Raw genomic sequence first — 22,929 nt, 5'->3', positions numbered from 1 at the left:
TTGTGGCCAATGTAGAGCTGGCTGAACAATGATGAATGCATCTTCAAGCACAGTAAGTTCAATAATGGAGCAGTGACAGACTGTAGAAGACTGGTATAAAGTTATTTTCTCAGGTCAAACCTTCTAATTATTTGAGACATCAGAAGAAGTACCGTATTTGCCTTTGGAAGAAAAGATGAAAGCTTCGAGCACCAGAACATAATTTCCTAGATGATATTGAACGCCTGTGTGAGGAAGAGCAGAAGCCAGCAATACCTTGACCATTTTCAGTCAATAATAATTAAACTGTTCATCTATGATATCGAGCACGTTGCTAAGACGGAGATGGGGAAACACCAAAACTAACAAGGCAAACAAAGATTGCTGGTATTACAGCAACCTGGGCTTTCTCCATTAGGCTGTGGCCTCACCAGAGCCACAGCCTAATGGAGTCGGTAACATGCACTTTTATGCAATAGCTCATACAAAAGAGCCCAACAAGCATTGAGATCTTATTTTGTAGAATACATGAACGTAATTGGCTCAGGTTCCTGCATTACAACCTCTTTTATTGGCCCCATTTAATTCATTTTATGTTTTCATTAGATGTGACAAAATCTGAATAATAACATACAGAAAAAAAATCAACAAAAAACTGGTGAAATTACTGTTTTTACTGGATGCCCTGGATTTAAGGACAGTGTCCGCATGGGGGCGACATAGCTCAATTCAGCTCCAATCAACCAGCCAGATGACTGAGGAAGAAGAGCTGCGCACACAATGCACAGCACGACTGACAAGGGTTGTGTCTGCCTCATTTTCACCATTAATTTCCAGTTCCGTGGAAACTTGCGAAAGCTCAGCGGAGCCATTCTGTATTCCTCTCACAATATACGTGGAGTCCGAGCTCAGCGCGATTGAGAGATCGCTGAGCGGAAGCGGCGGTTCAACTTCTTTCAAACATTGGATTATAAGGAGGGCTTCATGCAGAAGGAGACCAGCCCGACGGGGGCTCAAGTACCGACACCCTGTAAATCGAAATCGAGGCTTTAAAATTCGGGCCTCGGAGGTTTTTGTTGTCACGCACGGAGAACGACGGGAGAGTTGTGTTTGATAAGGCGAAAGATTAAAGCTCTACGCTTGTTTCGCAGTTTAAAACTTACGTATGTAATATTAGCCTTCCTTAAAATCTGGGAGGTTCTTGCGGAAGGCTAACAGCTAGCTGCTGTGGTAGCGACGTTACGTCTTTCTTTTGATGAATTCAACCATCACCATCGGCCATTAAATCTTCAACGGGAGGAATATTTGCTCTTTGTGGCGGATGGATCTAAGTCCAGCTCTGCAGTTCGACCTGTCAGTCTTTGGAGACATTATAATAATATAGGCATATTCTTAGGTTCCTAGTATATATAATATTGTATCGCCTTAGCTATGCTATCCGAGACAGCTAAAGACTGATTAACGAGTTCTGTTAGGCTTTGCTATTTATAGTTAATTAGCTTGTTTAACTAGTTACATTCCTATTCATTAACTTTCTCTGTCAATGTCAAACTTTGACATTAATGTTAAATATTATTGGGAATAGTAGGTTATTGGCCTTGCTAGCCAGCTAATCGTATGTCATTATTGCTAATAAATTTGTCAGTGTGTACAGAAAAAAAAAACTCCTGAGAGAATCGGATTGGTCGTGAAGAGGATTTCTGATGGTGTACTTTTTAATTTGTCGTATGTAAGCAATCTGCTTCGGCCCTTATCTAGACTTGTCTTTTTTTGTTTACATGCGTCTTGTTAGCTCCTATTAGCCTCGGAGGATAACACAGTCAGCTATGTCCTGACATCTGCGTGACGTTCTGGATGTTTGATATTCCCACCTGGATCCAAGTCTGTGTTCATATTCAGTGAAATGACACTAAAATTCCGCAAAAAGAAAGGCGCTGATGCCAGCAGACTGCTGTCAGGGGACGGTAAATAATAGCCACTGGTTCCATTAACGCCATTTTAACAGGGGCTCCCTCTTCGGGCCTGTTTGTGGTGTGGTTGTTTTCCCCCTTTTCCTTCTTTTAAATTTACGGTTCGGTGCCTTCTGCCGGACCGGGACTGAAATAAAGTGCCTTTGGCCCCATTGGAGCTACAAAGGAAGGCGGCCTCCGACCATGGAGGGTCCGAGCCGAAGCGCTGGAATGAGAAAGAGCCGACGGTCCCGTTCGCAGCGCGACAGGGAGCTGAGGCGGCGGAGGAGAGTGAACCTGGCCGAGGAGCGGGCCACGTCCCTGTCCTCGGGCTCCGACCGAGAGGGACGCGGGACGAATAACGTCCTGGGTCCCGGCGGGAGAGAATGTCGGCCCGTATTCGGGAGACACAGGCCTCCACGTCGGAGGAAGAGGGAGTCTGTGTCCTGCGAGGAAGACATCATCGACGGCTTCGCGATCGCGAGCTTCATCAGCTTGGAGGCGCTGGAGGTAAATGTCTTCATTTGACATCAGCTGTCATTCATCAGTCAGGAGCGGGTCTCGATGATGAATCCGTGTGGCCAACTCTTTCTTTTATTGTTCTATTTGGACTCACTTTTCTTTAGAACGGTTATCTGTCAAAAAAACAAAGAAGACACAAATTAATGTGGAGCTGAAATCTGGTCTAATTTATATCTCGAGTTTACATGGAGAAAACACTGTGACCCAAAGTCACAAAAATGTTTAGTTTGTATGATAATGTATTATTATTATTATTATTATCCAAAAGTTCATATTGATTGCTCTGTAGTATATTCCCCTGGAGCTCCGCAATTGCTATTGCAGTGCCTTTCTGCAAAACTGCAATTGCAAAGAACTGCTGGGATGCAGTATTTGGTTGGAGAACCTCTCAAATTACCTGGATTGAAACTACATATCAATAATAAATTAATTGAAACTGGAGGCACTTTTACTATTATTTAGGCCCACCACTGACCAAACTCAGGCAGCTTTGGGGAAGTTTTTGGAACCCTGCAACCATGGAATAGCAAGGCAGTAGTGAGGAGAATAGGGGTTAATTAAAACTTATATTGTCATAGTGATATTTAACAATAATTATTTCAGTGTAGTTTTCATCCTGTTACAACAAAAATACATTCCGTTCCTTCGTTTTTCAGTAAGATATTGTCTGAAATTAATTTGGCATTAACAATTTTTGATGGAGTCAGGCATTTAAAAAGGGCAAATATTAATAGCTTTGAGAGAACTATGAAGTGACAAAGTTTAGTTGTTGTTTTGTTAACACCTGATGTTAAAAAAATGGCAGTCTGTTTTGAATTTATTGGTATTTACTCTCCGTTGCTGTGAGAAATCCATTGTTTCTGACATGTCGTTAAACCTAAACTATTACTACTACTTGAAAGAATCGACAGATCAGTAGATTGACGTACAAGTTGCAGCCGATAATTCGCTGATACCAACGTACCCCGTGAGAGACGTAAGATTAAATTGATTAGATTTTTAGACGATCCATTCCTCAGAGTAACCAAAAGTATCCCAAGAGACCATGGTACCCCACCTCCCTGATGGGTTTTGGAGATTCCTCAATTATTTATGGCCTAATTCCTGCAGGCATTGATGAGTTGTCTAATGGCTAATTTGTTAAGGAGGAAGAAGTGGAGTCAAAATGTGTACTTCCTCTTAGTTTACTTTTTATTGTCCAAATAGCTAAATTAGGTTTCTTGAACCAATATTTTTGGTTAATAATTGTGGTCAGCTGTACTTAGGACAGACGCTCACACGCACACAAAGGCAAATGATGTACAAGTCCTGATGTAGAGACACGCAGTCAAAGCGACTCTGTGTTCTCCCGGACAGCTTTATTTTCCAGTCAAATCAACCAGCGAATTTCACGACTGCTGATTGGTTACCTTTCCAGACTGATGCACACCGAGGCTTACCTGTCTTTGCGGGATTTGTTAAAATCTGCCGTGAAATGACATAATCTTATTACTGAAATTTAGTCCAGTTACGTCCAAATTTGAGACACAATCTATTTAAATGGTTTTACTCTTGATTAGCATGTAGGGTGCTTGCACATCTCACTGAAAAGAAACAGATGCCACAGATTAAGTTCCCCCTGCGGTTTGGGAAACTGCCTTCTGCAGCTCACTTGTTTTTAATATTTTAAGCTTCCGACACTAAAATAAAGCACCTTACTCTTACCCATTCTTCAGTAGCGGCTTACGTTTTCTTAGAACGGTTAAAGTTCTGAGTAATCAGCCCATTGTTTCCACTGTTGTTCAAAAGAGGAGTGAAAAAAGAGGGTTTTGCTTACCAAAAAATAGTTTTTCAGTCTTGTATACTAACCTCTTAATACTTCAGCAGGAAGTCAGACTCTTGGATATCTCTGTGGTGTAGTTCAAGAAGTGGAAGTAATTTTGTTTGCATGACAGCTACACCTGTCATCGGGGTGCGGCTGATAAACCACAAGCGATGTACCTGCGTCTGGCATTAGGAGCTCCTGTTGAAATGTAGCTCCTGATAATGATTATTAAAAAAAAATGCTGCAATCGAGACGCTGTTGTCATACTTGGGATGATAACAGGCTGATTTTTTTTTTGTGTGTGTGTGAATTAAATCATTTCACCTTTTCAGGTTAACAGAGCCGCAGCTCGATAGCTACAGTGACATAGTTAGAAAACCGGAGTCACTCTGACACCTTATCTGGTATCTTATTAAAAGGACTTTGAGCAGTACTGTAGGGCTGCAGTTAACAGTTAGTTCAGTAATTGATTATTCTGACGATTAATCGATTGATCAGACAAAAAAAATTGCCACATTCAGCGCATTTTTATTATTATAAATGCGTTATAAGATGCATATAAGATAATTAAATTACATTTTTTTAAATAAGAAAAACATTTAATGGCCTCAAATGCAATAACATAGCATTTCTTTCTAAAACTAATTCACCAAATAATTAGTTTTAGACAAAGCGTCTCCATTTTTTAGTTAAAAATATTGACAGACAAATGTGTTATCTTACATATTTATATATTTTTTTTATTGTTTTGGCTCAATACCTGCTCTGAGTATGTTCTTTCAGGGACTTCTGTACGCTCCACTTGGGAATTAATCGATTCAATTAATTAACGATGATTTCAATAATCAATTCCTCAAGATTAATCCAATTTATCGTCCGACATAAGATTTTGCGGCTTTTTGAAACCGTTGCTTGTTTAAACATTGCTATATATTATTGGTTATTTCTGAGTCTACACCGTCTTGGGGAAAATATGAGATTGCAGCGATTGTGTTATTGGACATGAACCAGAATATTTTCTCTCCACTTTTTCTTGCACATTGCCACAATGTGCTCACTGCTCCCCCCGAGCTGCAGCACCACTCGCCAAGCTCTTCATCAGGTGTGGCCAGTGAACGTAGCACCCAAACAAGAGGCCAAATGAGAAGATTTTGAGTCTCGGAAAACGATCGACCAATCAGATGTTGCGTCCAAGCGGTCATCTGCTATTGAAACACTGCAGTTCAGTGCATTCTTCAGCTCGTGTTATCTTTGTTGTTTGTAGACATTAAGACTCTGGGTTCTTCTCCCTTATCAGATGGACTGTTCCTTGAAGCCCAATCAGCGCACCGATATGCTGGGAAGGCAGAACAAGAGGAAGAGGGGCCCGGAGGAGAACGGCGGAGGGCCGCTCTCGGAGCCCGAGGAAGGGCCCCCGCACAGCTACTCCAGCAGCTACTTGAAGAGGAGAAGCAAGAGACGAAAGATAGAGGTAAAGCAATAGCTCATGACGCTGGGGGACTTTCACGCTCCAGTTGCACAGGCACTTAGTCTGCTCGATGTGCAGATAATTCCTAATCAAACAACCGTGTTTATAGTTTTGCAGTGCTAATGACCTGTATATCCTGCTATTCAAAGTGAGCCAGTAAAACTGGTTCACTGTCACGCTGTTGAGCAATACCTTTTGATACTTATGTTTCACGGAGTCCCTAAAACTTCAGCGTGTTGTCAAAGTTAAATCCACGTTGAAATTTTCTGAATTAAATTGTACCTTTCCACAACCTCTCTCATTGTTTGTTTTTAGGGTTCCCATTTGGAGACGGGCTACATTGTAAGTGTTTCCCGATATTGCAGTCACACTTCATATCTTCATCTTTAAATGTTGACATAAATGCTGTTTTTTCCCCTCGCCCTTCTTTCAGTGCGACACAGAGAGTGACACTGGAGATAAGGTGTGTGTGTGAACTGATGTGATGAAATGTCTTTGTTTATCTTCAGATTAGGTGATTGGTAATTTTAGTCATAGGAGGTTATTGCTGTGTTTTTTTAGTTTCTTTTATTGGTGGAATAATTTGCCTGAAAATAGAGTGATTATTGTGTCCCTTCCTTATTTATTTATCTCTTTATTTTTTGCTTGTGCAGGCCTCTGACAATGAAATGGATCCAGTGTTCACAGTCAGCACCAGAAAAGGTTTGAAAACTGTTCAATTCCACTTTAATGAAGAGAGCACAGGGAAAGATCAGAAGTTTGTTGCATCTCAGCTAGTTTGAATTGTTTTCTGAATTGGACTTCGTCGGCTACAGTTGTGTAAACTCTGGAACAGTTCCTTACGTTTCACGGTAGCATCTCAGAAGAATCGGCGGTGTTAGTGTGCAGCTTTATCTTACACCAGAATAACTGGTAAATATAAATAGCGTTGAACAGAGAAAAGTTGCTGCGGCATCTTCCTTTAATTCATTCCTTTATCCATCATGATAAAGGTGACGCCAGCTTTGGTTTCTGCTGACTTGTCTGTGAAAAACGTGCCGTTCTGTTTTCTGACGGGCAGAAATGAAAGCTTACTTCAGATTTTCCAGACGGAGCAGAGTGTGTTCTGCTGCCCTGGATCTTTTCCTCTGTATCATCGTGGCGCTCTGGGTGTGAACGCAGGATTTAACAGCATGTAGCAGAGTTCATCAAGGTCTGGAAAGATCTAGGATTTGTAAATATTTTCCAGGCTGGAACATTTGTGGAAAGAGCATTTGTATTTTCAGACTTTTTATCGATCCACCCCTGCATCTTTCCTTCTATTCTTCTATCCTTTCTTTATTTTCTCCCATCCTCGTCCCCCTGTTTTTCAACCCTTCCCTCCTGACCTTTCCTTCTCTAGTTTTTATCCTCCCTTTGTCATTTCCTTTCTTCTTTCCTCCTTATTTTCCATTCCTTCTGCCTTTTTCATTTTTGACTTTATTCTAATTTCAACTTTTACCTCATTTCCTTCATTCTTTCCTTCTCCTAGTTTCTGTTTTCTGTTCTCGTTCCTTTCCTTAATTATGTATTTATAGCTCATTCCATTTCTCCACTTCTTACTTTTTCCTTTTCCCATCTTTTTACTTTTTTCTCGCCGTCACCTATGCTTTTCTGTTCCATCCTTCTTTCCCTATTTCTTCCATTCTTTTACTTGTCCACCACCTAGCACTTTTCTTTCATCAGTATTTCCTTCTTTTTAATCTGTTATTTGGTCTTGCCTTCTTTTGCAATTTCATATTCAATCACCCTATCCTACTTTTGTTTTTTTCTTTCTGTCTTCTTTCCTTTTATGTTCCTTTCTTTATCTTTCTCTCTTTCTCCATGAATTTACATTGAATTGTTGTCTTTTTCTTTAAAAATGGCCCAGACCTGGCCTGTCTGTTGAATCTGAGTCTGGAACATTAATGGATTTCATACATGAAGGGGTGTGGAAACTTTTTTGCTGTTCTTTGGTGAGAGCTCACCTTCTAGTCTTAATGATGGCCTTTATAGGCTTATGCAGGCTTGGATAGTTCCTCGTAATTGTTATCATTAGACGTGTCAGAGAACCGGAATGATGCATAACAAGTTAGTGGTGTGAAACTCTTAATTATTTTCTTGTTGGCTGATAGTACAGCAGAGGAGGAAATGTCAAGTCTCTCAAATGTTATTTTTTTGAGTATTTTTTTTGGAATATTTTTGTACAAATAGAAATTTATTGCACCATTTCTTGTAGATCTGAAAAACGTCCGCTTGCATTCATGTCTGTTCATCGTCTGTTTCTCTCAGCTGTGGATCCGTCCCCTTCAAACTTGGCCACGGCGGGCAAAAGCTGCCCGCCTCTGTCGGCACGTTGCGGCGGCATCTCGCGGCTAATGGTGACCCCGCGAGTGTCTGGCCTGGAGCGAAGTCAGGAGACAAGCCTGGAGCCGCACTTCCCGGAGCCGTTTTCTTCTTCTTCTACCTCTCCTGGTCTCATTTGCATGTCTTCCCCCGTCACCGCCTCGGCCGCCGTCCCTCGGCCCAGCCCGGTCAACGGGAACGGCACTCGCCACAACGGGAGCCCGCCCCTTTCCAAGCCCAAACCGTACGGTTTGCCTCCTCGGTCTCAGACCCTCTACAGCAGGTCGGCTTCTCGTAGGCGGCACCGTAGTTGAACGTCGTTGCTGCTGCCTGGTTCTCCACAGTGCCTGATTTTCTTGTTTCTCTCAGCAGCGGCGCTCCAGTCAAAACTCCATCGTCTGCGTCATCTGTCGCCACTTCCTCAGCCTCCATGCGCCCTCCGACTCCTTCCACTAGCGTGTCTCTGCCCTACAGCCGGGGTTCGGGCTCCTCGGGGCCTCTCCGACCCCCGTCCCGAGCCAGCTCCGGGGCTTTGTTCACGTCTTCGCCCGGCCTGCCTCCACCGCCACCTTTGCTTCCTCCCGCTCACTCAGCGGCTTCAGGTAAACTCAGCAGATCTGCCACTGTGGCTGCTGGTTGGTTCGCTTAGTTTCTTATTTTTTTTCAAAGTGACAAAATGACTGCAATGTTGCAAAAATAAACTAAAATGTAGACTTCCTCTGAGGGTTGTCTGGGTTCGTCCACGGTGTTGGGGAAGTAGCACATTTTTGAAGTGAGAACTGATCATACAAGCGCAGCAAGTATTGCATTTTCTTGGTGAAAATCATAAGTCTTTCCGTTATCTGCACTCTGAAGAGTTCAAATTAAAAAAATTATTTAAACAGAAACTAACCTAAGATTTAAAAAGAAGATGCTCAGAAAAGTCTCAGTGAGATTTGATCAATTTCATTCATGTAAACCTTTTGTCAAGCTTTGTTCTGCAAGTGCAGGTTTGAGCTCATTAAACATTTTTTTTTTTTTAAAGAAAATCAGTAAAAATTATTGTTTCTCAGCCTTCCTATTCATATATTGAAATGGGGACATCAAGACTGACACCACAAGCTGATGTTCATAAAACATTGGCTAGTTTAAAGAAAACTATATTTCAAAACTAAGATATCAGTCTGAAGAGCATCAGCAGTTTGTGTAATGTGATATAACACTAATACAATCCAAATATTTTTTTTGTGTTTAGAAGAATTTCATTTTTTGTAAGACATGTAAAAGTCTTAAGCCTTTCAGTCATTCTGCAGTAAGCGGGGCCAATTTAGCTCTGGCTTTTAATGTCCAGCTTCATCCAGTTGGAAAAAAGCTCAGAAACTCTGCTGTCGTCTCACATCAGACAACTGTAAACAGCAGAAACACTGTGGTGGTAAATCTTTGGTTTTATCTCTTTAAAACTGTGGTATACCTTAATCCAACTTAGCTCATGCCTTGTCACAAGTAATGCAACTTCCCATTTTCACTTCCTGTCTACTTCTTATTTAACAAAAAAATATTTAAAAATTTTAATTTAAATCTTGGATGCTCTTAAGAAATGTTGGTTTCTGTCAGCTGCTTTTCTCCAGAAAAGTAACGCCACACGACTGTTCAGTTCCCCTTCTGCTCCTAATGGCGTCTGCAGCAGCAGCTTGTTGGCACTACTGCCCCCAAGAGGTCAGTTGTAGAAACTGAACACTCTTCCTTTAAATTAAAACTTGCCATTTTGTTTGATTAACATTTTCCGCAACTTTTTAAAAATACTTGCCGTAGGCCAGTGGCAGATGCCCGTTTCCAACCCTGGTAACACCTGAAAAGAAAAAAGAAATTCCCAGTGTTTGTTTCTGTTTCCGTCATTTATTAGATGGCCAAACTGTTCTAGGTTTCATTTCCACATATCTGCTCAAGAGATAAATCTCAATTCCCACCAGAACGCGAGGGCAGACGCAGTGTACCCGGGGCTGAGAACAACGGCGCGCCGGGTCGCAACACCCCCGGCGGTTCGTCGGCACCGAATTCATCGTCGAGCTCGTCAGGCAGGACGTCCCAGAACCAGACGAGCGTGCCGCCGTTGGCTTTCCAGTTCCATCAGCACAACCACCAGCATCAACACACGCACACCCACCAACACTTCACGCCCTTCCTGCACCCCTCGGCCACGGCGCCGCCGCTGGTGAGCCGCCCTCTGCTGCTCCTCCGAACATCTGTGTTGTGATTTCCAGCGCGCCTGGAATGTTGACTGTTCTCAGTTTGAGAGGTTTTTAAGCCGCGCGATTGTTTTCTGTTTTTCAGTTTGAGAAGTTTCCAAGCAAAATGGACGGACTGTACCGACACCCCGTAAGTATCTTTCAACAAGCCTGCTGATTGTGTAACTAGTGATAACTTAAAAGTTTTGCTAGGTTTATAAACTGCATAGTGTTTTGGTCGGGTTCTTCAGGCTTTTGTTGATCCCTTACTTGGATATCTTTGTGTGTCAGTTCTTCCCACAGTACCCTCCACCCTCGGTTTCGAGTATTCCGCCTGTTATTCCTCCTGCCGGGCCCTTCGGCTCTTTGCAGGGAGCATTTCAGCCAAAGGTAAGGCAGAACGCTGCCTGTCTCTCTTCTACTTTATGAGGGTTTGCCGGAGTGTCTTCTTGATTTGATCTCCCACACCAATAGAGCTGATAATGACATGTGGAAGCCTATTTGATAACATTTCAGAGTCAAAAAAAAAAAAAAAGTAATTTGACGAGTTCTGATTATGCGGCTCAAGTCCTGCTGGTTAAATGCATCATAAATGCTAGATTTGCATTCATTTAGCAGGACTGGTGGATCATTAGGGTGTGGCTCATGTGCTGTGCTGTGTTTGACAGCCTCTTGTCCCTCAGGGAACGGCTCCTGATATAACAGCACGACTCGGGGTTGTGTCTCACCACCTGCAGACCAAAGATCACAGGGTAAGGACAAAGAGCACCTCCTGACTGAAATGTGAAATTCTAAAATACATAGGTAATTGGACTAGGATGTGCCGTAACATGAGTCAGAGCAGTAAATGGTGCAAAATGTCATTTTCTAAGTGACGTTCGTTGATTGAAGGTGATTTTGGTCTTCTGTTCTCTCGTAGCTAACTGATCCATTTGGGACGTCACTGAAAATCAGTAATGTAAGCAAAACAAAAAGTTTTTGAATCTATTGGTTCCTTTGAAGGTGCAGTTGAGATTTTTTAAAGTGAGGTTCTGTTGAAAGGTGCAAGGAGTTGAACTATAAGAGGATTTTTATTATCTTAAAGCAACTCCAGTAAGAAATTAGTTTATGCAAACACTGTTTTATGAAGTTCTTTTCTTTACCTTAATTTGAATATTGAAAATGACGGCTGTTTTTTTTTTAATATCCAGAACACTTTTACTTCAACATTTAATGCCAATCATCAGCCCACTATACTGCTGTAATTTTGTATTTCTATGTCTTGCTGTTTTATATTTGCACGATTGAGAATTTTCCTCAAGCTCAATAAATTTGTACTTTCCTATTTTTATCGAGCTAAAAAGATCGTTTGATTTCACATTTCGTAAAACAATTTTTTTCAACAAGATTTATTAATAGCAGCGATTGTGTAATATTTCTAGACGAATATTCCTATATTGTGTCATTCTTCAGCAATGTCCAAACCCATTAAGCTCCACAGAGGAGTAAGGTTTAAAGCGAAGTAAATGAATTTAAAATGAAGCGGTATTCTGAATTTGTTTCCCTCCTGTCTGCGTACGTCTGCCTGCGTTTAAACTTCAAATAATCTGCCAAATCTAAAAAAAAATTTGTTCCATATTGTTAATTCAAGCAGCCTGTTCTGGGCAACCAGAGCTACTTAACCTTTGACCTCAGTAAATGAGTCATTAGGGCTGCACTATATTAGGACATTGCATTGGGAGGTTCATCTGTGAAGCATTTAGGGATCGATCATCTGTGTAAGCTGGGATGCATAAAGGCTTTAAATAATACATAATAAGGATGTCCTTTGCAGCATTATTAATGTACACAGATTTCATAATGAGGATGTACTGTCCATGAAGTTAATTTATGAATAAGAACCCAACAGGTCACGTTAGCTTTTGCATGAGCCAACATTTTTAATGTAGTTGCGCAGAGAAAGGCTATTTCACCCAAAAATAAAAGCAGTATATTTCATTGTAAAATTATATTGAGCTTTGGGTTTTCAGTTGACGTGTTCAGGATGTGTAATGGGTCTTTACTTGGCCTGAGGTGCAGAAAATACTCAGTTCTGCTTCACGCCATTGCTTTGTTTGCACTGGGCTGGTTTCTACAAACCTTTATTTGTGGTGCGCCACAAATAATGTTCCTGTGTGAGTTGATCATGTGAAGCGTTTTGGTCAGACAGGCTATCGAATTTGAATGATAAGTTGTGTAAAAATCAATAGATTGATGTTAAATCACTGCTTTATATTTGTTCAGAGTAATGTCATTATGCTACGATAACCTTGAGTAAATTTACTGCAGTATATATCCATTACCACAATTTATTTTTAAATTTATGTATAGCATTTAAATGTATTATGATACACAAAGGTGAAGGTGTTCAGTGTGTTTGTTAGAAATCGCTCAGCTGTTTTACGGAACGAGTAGCTTGAAGTGAATCTGTTCCAAACATCTGGAGAAAACCCGGGTCACTCCAGAACTTTCTGTAACATCAGATGAAAATGACATGACTGATGAACTCGCTCCAACCCAAAGTCCCCTTTTTAAATAATTATTGCCCTAAGTGAACGTGGTAGTGATTTAGAGGTTCATGAAATGGTGTTTGCATAATTTTGAGATTAGAGACTGTAGAAGTCAACTCATCTGGATTTCTCCTAAATGGAAATGCCAGGAAGTACCTGCTACATATCGACTTCCTGTGATCTTCAAACAGAATCCCAGTTCTAAAAATCATGGACTGTCCCTTTAAATCTTGATTCTTCTTTCACTTTACACTACTGTCACATCCACTATTGACTTCTGCGGGTCTTTTCTGTCCTCGTGCACCAACTCCAAGTATTTCAGACCCAGAAATTGTGAACTATATGTAACATTTTCTTTCATTCCAACTGTGTGTTTTTCCATTCTGCTGGGTGTTTGTGTGCAGTTTTATATGTGTGTATGAATATACCAAAACCTAAACTGGTCTGTAGTGAGTAACCTTCTCTTCAGCTGAAAAGTCAGGCGCTGTGTTGAGGTTCGGCAAGTTATTTCTGAACTGCATGAAGAATGCCTGACTTGGTGTAAAAGCTCTAAAACTGTGCATGCAATATTCATGGGATAACGGAGCAAAGCCGTTTGATTTTTGTGCTTTGCAGAAACCAGGAAAATGGTGCGCTATGCATGTTCATGTGGCCTGGATGATTCTAAGCCATCAGAGAAAAGTGAAGGTAAAAAAGGTTATGAACGATATTAACATATTTTGATTACGCACTGAGATGGTAAAATGTTCTTCTATAGGCTTGTGACAAATGAACTGTTCAAATCTGATGTTTTTCTTTTCGTTTAAAGCTGATGCAGGCCGATCCTCACAAGTTGGACTTCCGAAGTGACCTGCTGTCCCGGTTTTCTGGAGCTGTGGGCCTGGGAGGAGCCTTGCCTCCGACTCATGATTTGACTAGACCTCCAAGTCTTTTCCCAGCTGCAGGTACTGCAGGTCGAAGTAATCCTAAAAGGGACTATTACAACCCTCTCCCTATGTGCTTTTGCTGATCATTAAACAGATTTGGGCATCAGATAAAGATGTAGAATAGTTACGCAGGAATAAATGCTAGCCTAGTAATGGAGTTTTAATAACAACTATCTTGATGCTGTATTTAATGTGATCTGTTTTGGCTGAAACTAGAACTTAACATTATTACATTTAAAAATTAAAATTTAAAAGGGGCATTCCTGACTTTCTATTCTTTACATGACAACATTATTTCCTTACTTTACCTGTACAATGTTTAATTTCTGCGTGCGTGTTTCACCTTTACACCTCTTGTAGATGTACTGTTTGTGTGAAGTCATGTGATGCGGTTCGATTCGCTCTCTTTGACTGATTTTGTTTTCTTTCTTCTTTCCCTCAGGCGCAGTCAATCCCTCGTCGGCACCTTTCATCTCCCCATCAGCGCCGCCTTCCTCGTTCCTTCCACCGGCTGCACACTTGGGTAATTTAATTCACCTTGTAATACTAAGATAGTGTAGTAGAAAGTTTGTGCCCACCTGTTCTGAGGGTTGTCCTGTGCTTTAGATCCTTATGGTCGATCCCCTCCGTTTGCTCCACTGGGAGCCCTTGGTTCTGGTGCCTTTGGAGGACTTGGCAGCCCAGCACTGGGTCAGTTTTGCAGTTTCAGCACACTTTTAAACTCTAACCCGAAAGGATGGGTTAAGATTTTCTAAATCTCGCTTTTTTAAAACTTTTTTATTTTTTTTACAATCTACATGTCAAAAGTGGGCGATCAAAATTAACGACGTTCTGTGGGAACTACACGCAGCAGTTGCCCAGGAAGATGTTTATTAACCAGGATCATACTGAGAAGGCACCGTTTGAGTAAACCAAGGCTTTTCATAATAATAAAAAACCATGTAGACATTTACTCATTGGTGTTAATCTGAAATGTGGAATTGTTTCAGTTTCATTTCTGAACAATCTTCAAGTCTCTACTTTAATTTGCTTATTTAACCATTACAATCTGAATTGGATGCACTAGAAGTCCTTTCAGTTTTATGACTTGTTGTCTATTGTGGATGTTAATAATAAACAATGTTGAAACGTAGGTACATTTAGAACGCACTGTGAGATGATGATCCAACCAGGCATTTGAAATGTCAGGATTTCTGAGTCGAGACTCTTTCAAAAGTCTAAGTAGTCTTTCTTATTCTCTAAATTTTTTACTGAATTTATTTAATGTAAAACATAAACTGCTTGTGAGCATTTGATCCTCCCTTCAGAAATCCCAGACTATCCCTTTAAGCAAGTAGTAAGCATAACAACAATGGGCCTGAGCAAAGTTGTTTAAATAATGTAGCTCTCTACCTGAAAATGTCAATAACGTTGGACCACCCAGCTTCACCGTCCACTTTTAGGCTGTGTGTTGCTTAGAAATAATCCTTTCTTCTCACATGCACAGACAAGAGCGCACAAATACGCAACTAAAATTAAACTGACAGTAGTCCAGCATGATCCAATCTATAGAGCAGCTGTTATACTTAATATTTCCAGGGTTCAAATTTCTAGAACATGAGGTTTTCATTGTGTTATTTTATGATTTGTGAACACATTCAGAAAATTGGAAAAAAAAGCAAAAAAGAAAACTGGAAAGCTGTTATGTATCTACACTTAAAGAAAGATATTTAAGTGTAGAAAATACTTGATTTTTCTGATTTCTGATTTTGTTGGGAATCTCCATTTTTGCCTTCACCAACATAAAATGAATTTGTGGTCTTCCGGCAAATTTGAATGAAACAAATAGTTTCTTGTAGTTGCATGATTAAATTACTATCTCAAGTTAGACATTAATAATGTGCACAGAATAATAAAAATACAGAGATTAGTGGCTCATTTCCAAGCCGTGGGTTTTTTTGTACAGATTTACGGTTTTTCATTTAACTTCTAGAACTGGAATTGACAGTGTTCTAAATATTTCTTTCCTGGGTTCCTTAGGTCAAAGCCGACAAATTCTTTACATTATTAACTAATTTTAGGGCTTCATACCCAACTTTTGCACCCAAAAGTTGGATATATAGCACACAAAATAATTCAATTTGTGATGTGTTTACTTCTTCAGAAAGCTCTGATGATTACAACAGTTTTTGATGTCCAGCTTAGATCGACGATGTTTGACTGGAATAGGAATATCCTTTATTGACCCACTTTGGGGAAGTTTCTGTGCAACAGCAGCAAAATAACCGATAGTAACAGCAAATGGACTCACAAAAAGACAGAATATAAAAATACTGAACAGTAAATACGGTAGTGGGCAAAATTTCAGCATAAATACCATGCAGTTATAAAAAATATTCCAGTCCAGAGGGATTTACAACTGAGTTGGTTAATTTAAAAAAAATATCAACAAAATGTGCATACCTCTTTCAGCATTTAAAGACAGACCATTTATAATTAGTGACAATAAGAAAACTGTGCAACTTTGTTGGGAAACTTTGTGATCATAGAAGTGAAGATATCTGTTGCAAACAATAAACATTCCTTTCCCTCCTCTGTTTCCCCATTGTCACCTCAACACTCAGATAAATTTCTTTTGTAGCGATCAGAGATGTTGTTGCGGATTTTCAGATCACGGTTTTTCGTGAAGCTCCGACCTTCAATGCAGGTCACGTCTACTTCAAGAGTTGTAGATGAGACTTTTTACACATCACGAATACATTACAAATGTTCTGTAAAATTATTTTACTATTAAGTATCTTGCTACAAAGTTAAGAGATTGAGATATTTGAACGCTGTCAAAAAAGGATAAAACGATGTAACTGTGCCAGTTGAAAAGAAGCAGCTTATAAAGACTTCAACATGCCTCTGCTGACAGTAACCATGTCAGCAGAGGCGTCTTGCGCTTCCTCTTTATATGAAATACCTCAGAGATATTGAAGATGGCACCTTCTTCTCCAAGTAACCGCATCCACAACTAAGATTGTTGTCCATATGATTTAAGTTCAGCATGGGTGGTTGGAGCGGAGTTTGTTTATTGGCTCAAAAAGTGTGAATGCCTGGAATTTGATACCAAATGTCACCCAAAATGTTCTTTTCAACAATGTTGCACATTAATAAAAGGAAATATATAGATTAAGGTAGTGTTATTGAGATGGAAAATACAGCCTAAAGAAGTTTTAAGTGCAGTTTCAAAGATTGATAGTTTGAGCTCACTATCATTTCACATTGAAGAACAATATAAAATATACGTAAAAGCCAATTTGACGTTTGCTATTGACAGTTAATGGAATGTTGGACACTAGTGTTCATAAAATAAATGGGACATTTGTAAATATGTCTGAACATGCAGAGTACATTCTGCTTCAATGAGCGATAGAAATTTATGAAGAGATATTTGATGGAAATTAGACGAATTTGATCCCTTGAGTTTTGTCCTCTGAGGAAACTAAAGTCGTCAAAACCCTGATTTAACCATCCACAGCTGGAGTAGAACAGTGGAGGCAGAATAAAAAAATGTTCCTCATTCTGTAGAGAAATGTCAGCAATTTGAAATATCGTTTGACTCCTGGCTGCCATTGTTTAAAATCGCCTTAACGCATCACCAATAATTTGATCCCATTTGGTAAAAATGTGGCTAGCATGCGGCGTATGTTGTGCTTTGCGTACTCCCACTCCTTGCCTTAACTCTGCCTGAAGTTTGTGATCCATGCTTCTCTCCCCTGTTAATGTTCTTTTCTCCTGTCTCATAGCACAGCTACAGCTCAGCTGTCACAGCGACATGCTGTGAAAGGCTGTGCTGGGGTTTGTCATTGATATACAAGCAAAAGGTTGTATGCATTGATTTCAGTAGCTGCCTGTTCTGGGTGCAGTCCGAACGCCAGTGCACCGACATGGATAAACACATTTATGGGAAAATGGGAAGACGAATGTGGAATGTTGGGAAGCGCTCCCAACGTTTAGTTGTGTTTGATCAACTAGACTGAACTGGGTTAGGTAATCGAAGTACCCAGTACCAAACTGCAACATTGCACAGTTGCAAAAAATTATTTCTTTTAGCAAACTTGAAACTTTTCAGTTTCAAGTTTTTGTTTTCTTGCAGTAGAAGTGTTTTTTTTTTTTTGAGTGTGTTTGTTTTTTTTTGCTAATTTTGCTCAGTTATTGCACACAAGTTTAGAGGTAACATTGTGATCTCTGTGTGCTTTCCCCCCGCTACTAATCATTTTATCTGTATCATATTAGACGCTAACAATAAATTGATGGGAATTGTATTTTTGGTTGCAGACAATGGCACCAGTAAATGAGTTTATTTTTTCCTTTGTGTCAGCACATTTTCTGCAATGTTTAGTGATTTAACTGGTTCAGCTGCTTGTTTTCTAACTATAAAATATCTCTGACACCTGTAGCCGGCTCCGTGTTTAGCCCTAAAGAACCTCCACCGAGCGCGGTTGGGGGCTTGCCCACCTCCAACCATCACATTGAGACTTGGAACCGACTACACGGTGGTCCGTCTGTGTTCTCCGGAGGTCCCTGGATTAAAGAAATGGACAAAAGGGATGAGAGAGATCGAGGGAAGGAGTTGGAGAGGAGAGACATCCCACACATTAAGGATGAGAAGGACAGGTATTACCGACTTTTATGCGTAGAGCAGTAGATTCTGTAAATTTGCACATTTTACAAGTTACAACTACAAATTTCAATTTGTTTTCTTAGGACGTATGTTACATCCCAGTAAAATTATAGTTAAAATACCTAGAAATAGACTTGAAGACGATTCCATCCTGTGGATTTTAGTAACAGGTGCAAAAATAAAACTAGAACTGCACTGCAAAAACACAAAATCTTACAAAGTATTTTTGGCTTAGTTTCTAGTGCAAATGTCCTAGTTCACTTGTTATAAGACCAAACTAAACTTACAGGTAACTTTTCAGCAATAATTAAGAGCTTGTTTTCAAGTCAATAATTGAATATTGATGAAAAAGTACTACTTTTAAGTGAAATGATCAGCCAATGGAGTAAGACATTTTTCATATATTTTAAGTTAAAACATACATCTTGTTTTTCTGGCAAACTATTTGACTTAGAATTAGTACTTTCTTATCAATGACAAGAAATTGTTGATTCCTATATTGTGCTGTAATTTGCATGTAATTTAGTTGTGTATTATTTCAAGTGTGTTAAGATTCTTGCAATAGAAAGCAGACCAAAAATACTTGGTTGTTTTTTTGCATTGTGAGTCAAAACACATTGAAATCTGTTGAAATCTCCTGCAAGCCTCTGGTTCATGTAATTTCAGAGATCAAATCCACAGTAATGAGAAATGTGTTTTATGCGCAGGTTTCCTATTAGGTTCCCACAGTTTGAACTTCGACCTCCTTTGTGTTGCAGGGACAGTATGCTATATGGCCGACAACCTGTGAGAATGTCTCCAGTTGGTCCGCCTTTCAAGCCCCGCAGTAGCACCCCAGTCAACCACATCAACGGCCACAGCAGCGCCCTGGGAGGGAGCAGCGGGCCCATCGAGGAGCTGACGCGGAGCTTAAACAGAGACAGAGACCGCGAGCGAGATGGAGACAAGAGGTCAATGTCCTCTAGGGCTCCTCCGCTTGGCTCTTCATCTTTAGTAGCAGACAGGGATAGGCCACGGTCTTCCTCATCCTCTGTGCTCACCACGCCACCTCCCTCCCACCGCTCGATCCCGTCCCCCATGGACCTTTATCCCCGCTCCCAAGTGGCACATAACCTCCACAACGATCATTCCCAAAGAGACGGTAGCATCCCTGCTTCCTCCGCGGCTTCTTCGTCTATTTCGTCTTTGTCTCACGTCAAGAAATCCGACCGCACCACGACGCCCGTTTCCAAACCTTCCCTCTCTCTGCCGACGGTTAAAGTCAAAGAGGAGAGGAAGGAGGAGCCAGAGCACATCCCCATCACCCATCCACCTCCAGCGCCCAGTCACACCTTTGACCGTCCCAACAGCCACCCACACCACCCCAGTTCTGGCACCCCTTCATCCTGCTCTTTGTCGCTGACTCCTACTCCCGGGGTTCCGCTCCCACCGCCCACTCCTAATCCCCCTCCTCACCAAGCGGTGATGGACCGTTCACGGTCCTTCGAAGCAATCCTGGGAAGCACTGCAGGACTCCTAGTCGGTTCGGCAGGGGAGCGGTTTCCCCACGGTCCGCCTCCAGGACAACCGCAGGGTCCGCATAGCTTCACTTGGGACCCCTGGAGGGAAATCATGGCTCATCAGCCGCATCCGCATCGGAGGGAGGCTTTGGCACTTCGGTCAGATCCACACCTGGCCCTGCGACACGATCCACACTTGGTTCGGCTTCTGCAACATCAAAGGCACATGGTGGAGGCGGAGAGGGCTGCGGTTGTAGCTGCCGCGGCCGCAGCCGCTCCTCCACACCCTCCGACATCTACCTCCGCCGCTGCCTCCTCCGGCGTTCGCCCAGAGTTCGGCCTGATACCCTTCGATCGCCCGCCTCAGCTGGGACCCCCAGGCGGCGGGCTTCTAGACGAGGAGCAAAGAGCCCAGATCCTGAGGGAAGACTATGAGCGCGCTCGCTTCTTTGCAATGCACCAACACCTTCCTCACGGCTCCCATCTCTCGAGCCCGTCGCACGCTGCTGCTGCAGCCGCTGCCGCTCATCTGGAACAGCTCCATCCCGGCCTTCTGCCTCACTCGATCCCTGCAGGAGCCGGCGCCGCTTCCCAGCACCACCCGAGCCTCTACTCCCGTCTCGGCCCCATCAACCCACACCACATGTCCAACGGCATCCTGACGAAGGACTTGGTGGGGGCCCTGTCAGTGGGGGCGCCGCCGCCGCTCATTCCGTCCATCGCCAGCCGGTCGGCCACGCCGCCACGTACTTCGAGACTCAGAGGGCCGAGTGAGCTGGCGCTGTACAGCACCCACAAAGATGGAGAGTCCAGATAGTACTGGGACAACACTGGAGGAGATGAAGGGAAATGTCAGGATCACTGTGCTGCTCTCAAACTGCCCCCCTTTTTCCTCTTGCAGACTACTAAAGCCCTGCCTTCCTAGTTATACAACCAGACCAGCTCCAGTCGTCACACAGATTTAAAGAAAAGACAACTAAGAAAAAAAAAAAGTGTAAACTTATCTGGCTGGAGCTGATGGTTTGGATGAATACAAAAGACTTGGAATATGCTCTGTGGCTTTATCAGTGCAATTTAAAGGTACATGGTTTCTGTGCATCCTTGATGTGTGTTTTTTTTTTTAAATGGACTGTTGGTCATTACAGCGCTCAGATTTTGAAAGCTGTAAGAAGAGGCAGAGGACAGCTTCTTTTCCACCCATTTATCAGGTGAATTATAATTCATGCTCTTAGACAAGCCTTCACAAGGTGGGTTGAGAATGATTTCCAGAGGGTTGCACACCTTGAAGACATTCAACCTTAACTTATAAAATGTTTTTCATGCTCTCTTCAATGTAAACCAGTTATTTTAGATGGGGTGTTTTTTTTTTTGTTTTGTTTGTTTTTTAAAAATAGAGAGAAAAAAAAGAAAATTAAGAGGTAAAGTGGTGCTTTTTCCTTCCTTCTGCATACATCGTGGTGAAAAGTCAGAATCCTGGTGAGACAGTCTAATTCTGATCATTAAACATCTTACCTCAGTTTTCTGCTTTACCCTAACCCTCATCTCTACTCATGAGATTCATCCCTGTTCGGCGGGTTTCTCTTGTCAAAATGAACTGTGCTATGAGTAAAAGCAGCATCTTAGAGCTTCCTGTAACTGTTCTCCCAGTTTCCTCTCATCTGTAAGAGCAGGTCCAGATTATAGTAGTCTAGAGAAATTGCCTTTGTAATTATTATACTTAACATTAATTATCTTCTATAATAATAAATATATTCATTGTTATGTTATTTGTCTTTGTTTGGTTACCAACCAGCACTCTTTCCCTCCACCCCAGGCAGGAAAAAGGCTTTGCTTCGTGGAACGCTTTTTAAATGCTTGTGAACATTAAGCCTTATCCATTGCAACCTCTGGCCTCTTCAAGGAACTGAGCTGCGACTATTAAACCGAGAGCCAAGTTTGCCTGCGAGTCACTGGTTCTGTGCTGTCTGTTGGGACTGCGGGAGTCTTGTACATTGAACTGTCGGGTTGGTTCATCCACAAAAGTAAATTATATACATGGATAAGTGGGACATCTGATGAGAATCTGACAAAAAATAAAAAATAAAATAGGCACTTGTGTCAAAAGGCAATTAGAGATGGTGGATATCCTGAGAGGGGAAAAGACTGGGTCGATTATTTTAATATGACCATTTTATACCTTTCAAACCCTCCCCCCTAGAGACCACAAAGAATAATTATTAAATGAATTGTTGTCTACTTTGTTGTGCGAGTCTTTTATTCTTAAGCTTGGTATGTATAAAACTTAATTTGAATGATTATGGTTTACAGCTGATGGAAAAATCAAATTTCAGTTTGCCAGAAGGTTGGGGAATGTTGCATAAGAAAAATAGATTTTTGATACAGAAAGTTTCCTAACAGCATGCCTCTATATTGGAACAGTTTATTCAGTTAGCGGGCTGGGTGGGGCTCCTTTTACATAAATTGCTGCATCAATGCAGCGTGGCATGAAGGTGAGCAGGATGCCACAAAACTTCTCTTTATGAAAGCTCAGATTCAATCACCTTTTTTTTCTAATGGACCACTAATGTCAAGTCAGCAGTCATCTCCAGAATTGCATAAACCCTAACATTTCTGTATTAAAAGCACTTTTCACTGGAGTTATGCAGTTCAGAAAGTGGAAGTGATTCATTCATTTCTAAGATTAACAGTTTATTTAGTGTGGCTTACATCAAGTGACAGTTCCATAACTTGCATAAGGTGAAAAAAGCAACGTGTAAAAGTAAAACATTATTTCCCACACAATGAAAGGGAAAATGTCCAGCAGTGAGTGAAAGTATCTTACTAAATGAGATGCTGCATTAAAGAACGTTTTATGCAGCACAAAAGTAGAAGAACCGGGTGCAACTATAGCCTTTAAAGGATTGTAAAGCAAAGTCCATTCAAGAGTTTCCTTGAGATTTACAAGATGAGGATTCAGTCGGTGCTTTAAAAGCCCCTTCCCATGGACATATTCAGAGCAGGTGCATTTCTTGAAGACAATCCCAGATTTAGTTTCTTGAAAAAAAGTATGTTACATAACC

General features: G+C 41.3%; 1 protein-coding gene across 5 annotated transcripts; it reads left to right on the top strand.

The window, feature by feature from the left end:
- Positions 1-744: 744 nt before the first annotated feature.
- On the top strand, positions 745-22,105 carry fbrs (fibrosin). 5 transcript variants are annotated; one of them, XM_055042693.1, is made up of 18 exons: positions 745-2,438; positions 5,552-5,725; positions 6,038-6,064; positions 6,156-6,185; positions 6,376-6,424; positions 8,012-8,348; positions 8,438-8,667; positions 10,015-10,256; positions 10,376-10,420; positions 10,561-10,659; positions 10,938-11,021; positions 11,189-11,227; positions 13,413-13,484; positions 13,606-13,741; positions 14,166-14,246; positions 14,330-14,413; positions 18,148-18,364; positions 19,130-22,105. In XM_055042693.1, the coding sequence occupies exons 1-18, from the start codon at positions 2,133-2,135 to the stop codon at positions 20,685-20,687; spliced, it is 3,810 nt and encodes a 1,269-aa protein (XP_054898668.1). In that variant the 5' UTR covers positions 745-2,132; the 3' UTR covers positions 20,688-22,105. The 5 variants fall into 5 exon arrangements, with proteins under 5 accessions (XP_054898668.1, XP_054898669.1, XP_054898667.1 ...); XM_055042694.1 differs by having other exon boundaries at positions 8,435-8,667; positions 10,953-11,021; XM_055042692.1 differs by having other exon boundaries at positions 8,435-8,667.
- The last annotated feature ends 824 nt before the right edge of the window (positions 22,106-22,929 follow it).

The sequence above is a fragment of the Poeciliopsis prolifica genome, unplaced genomic scaffold (genome assembly GCF_027474105.1).
Source record: "Poeciliopsis prolifica strain line A6 unplaced genomic scaffold, Auburn_PproV2 SCAFFOLD018, whole genome shotgun sequence".
Lineage (NCBI taxonomy): Eukaryota > Metazoa > Chordata > Actinopteri > Cyprinodontiformes > Poeciliidae > Poeciliopsis > Poeciliopsis prolifica.
Note: the sequence above shows the minus strand (reverse complement) of the source record. Positions and strands in the feature narration are given on the sequence as shown.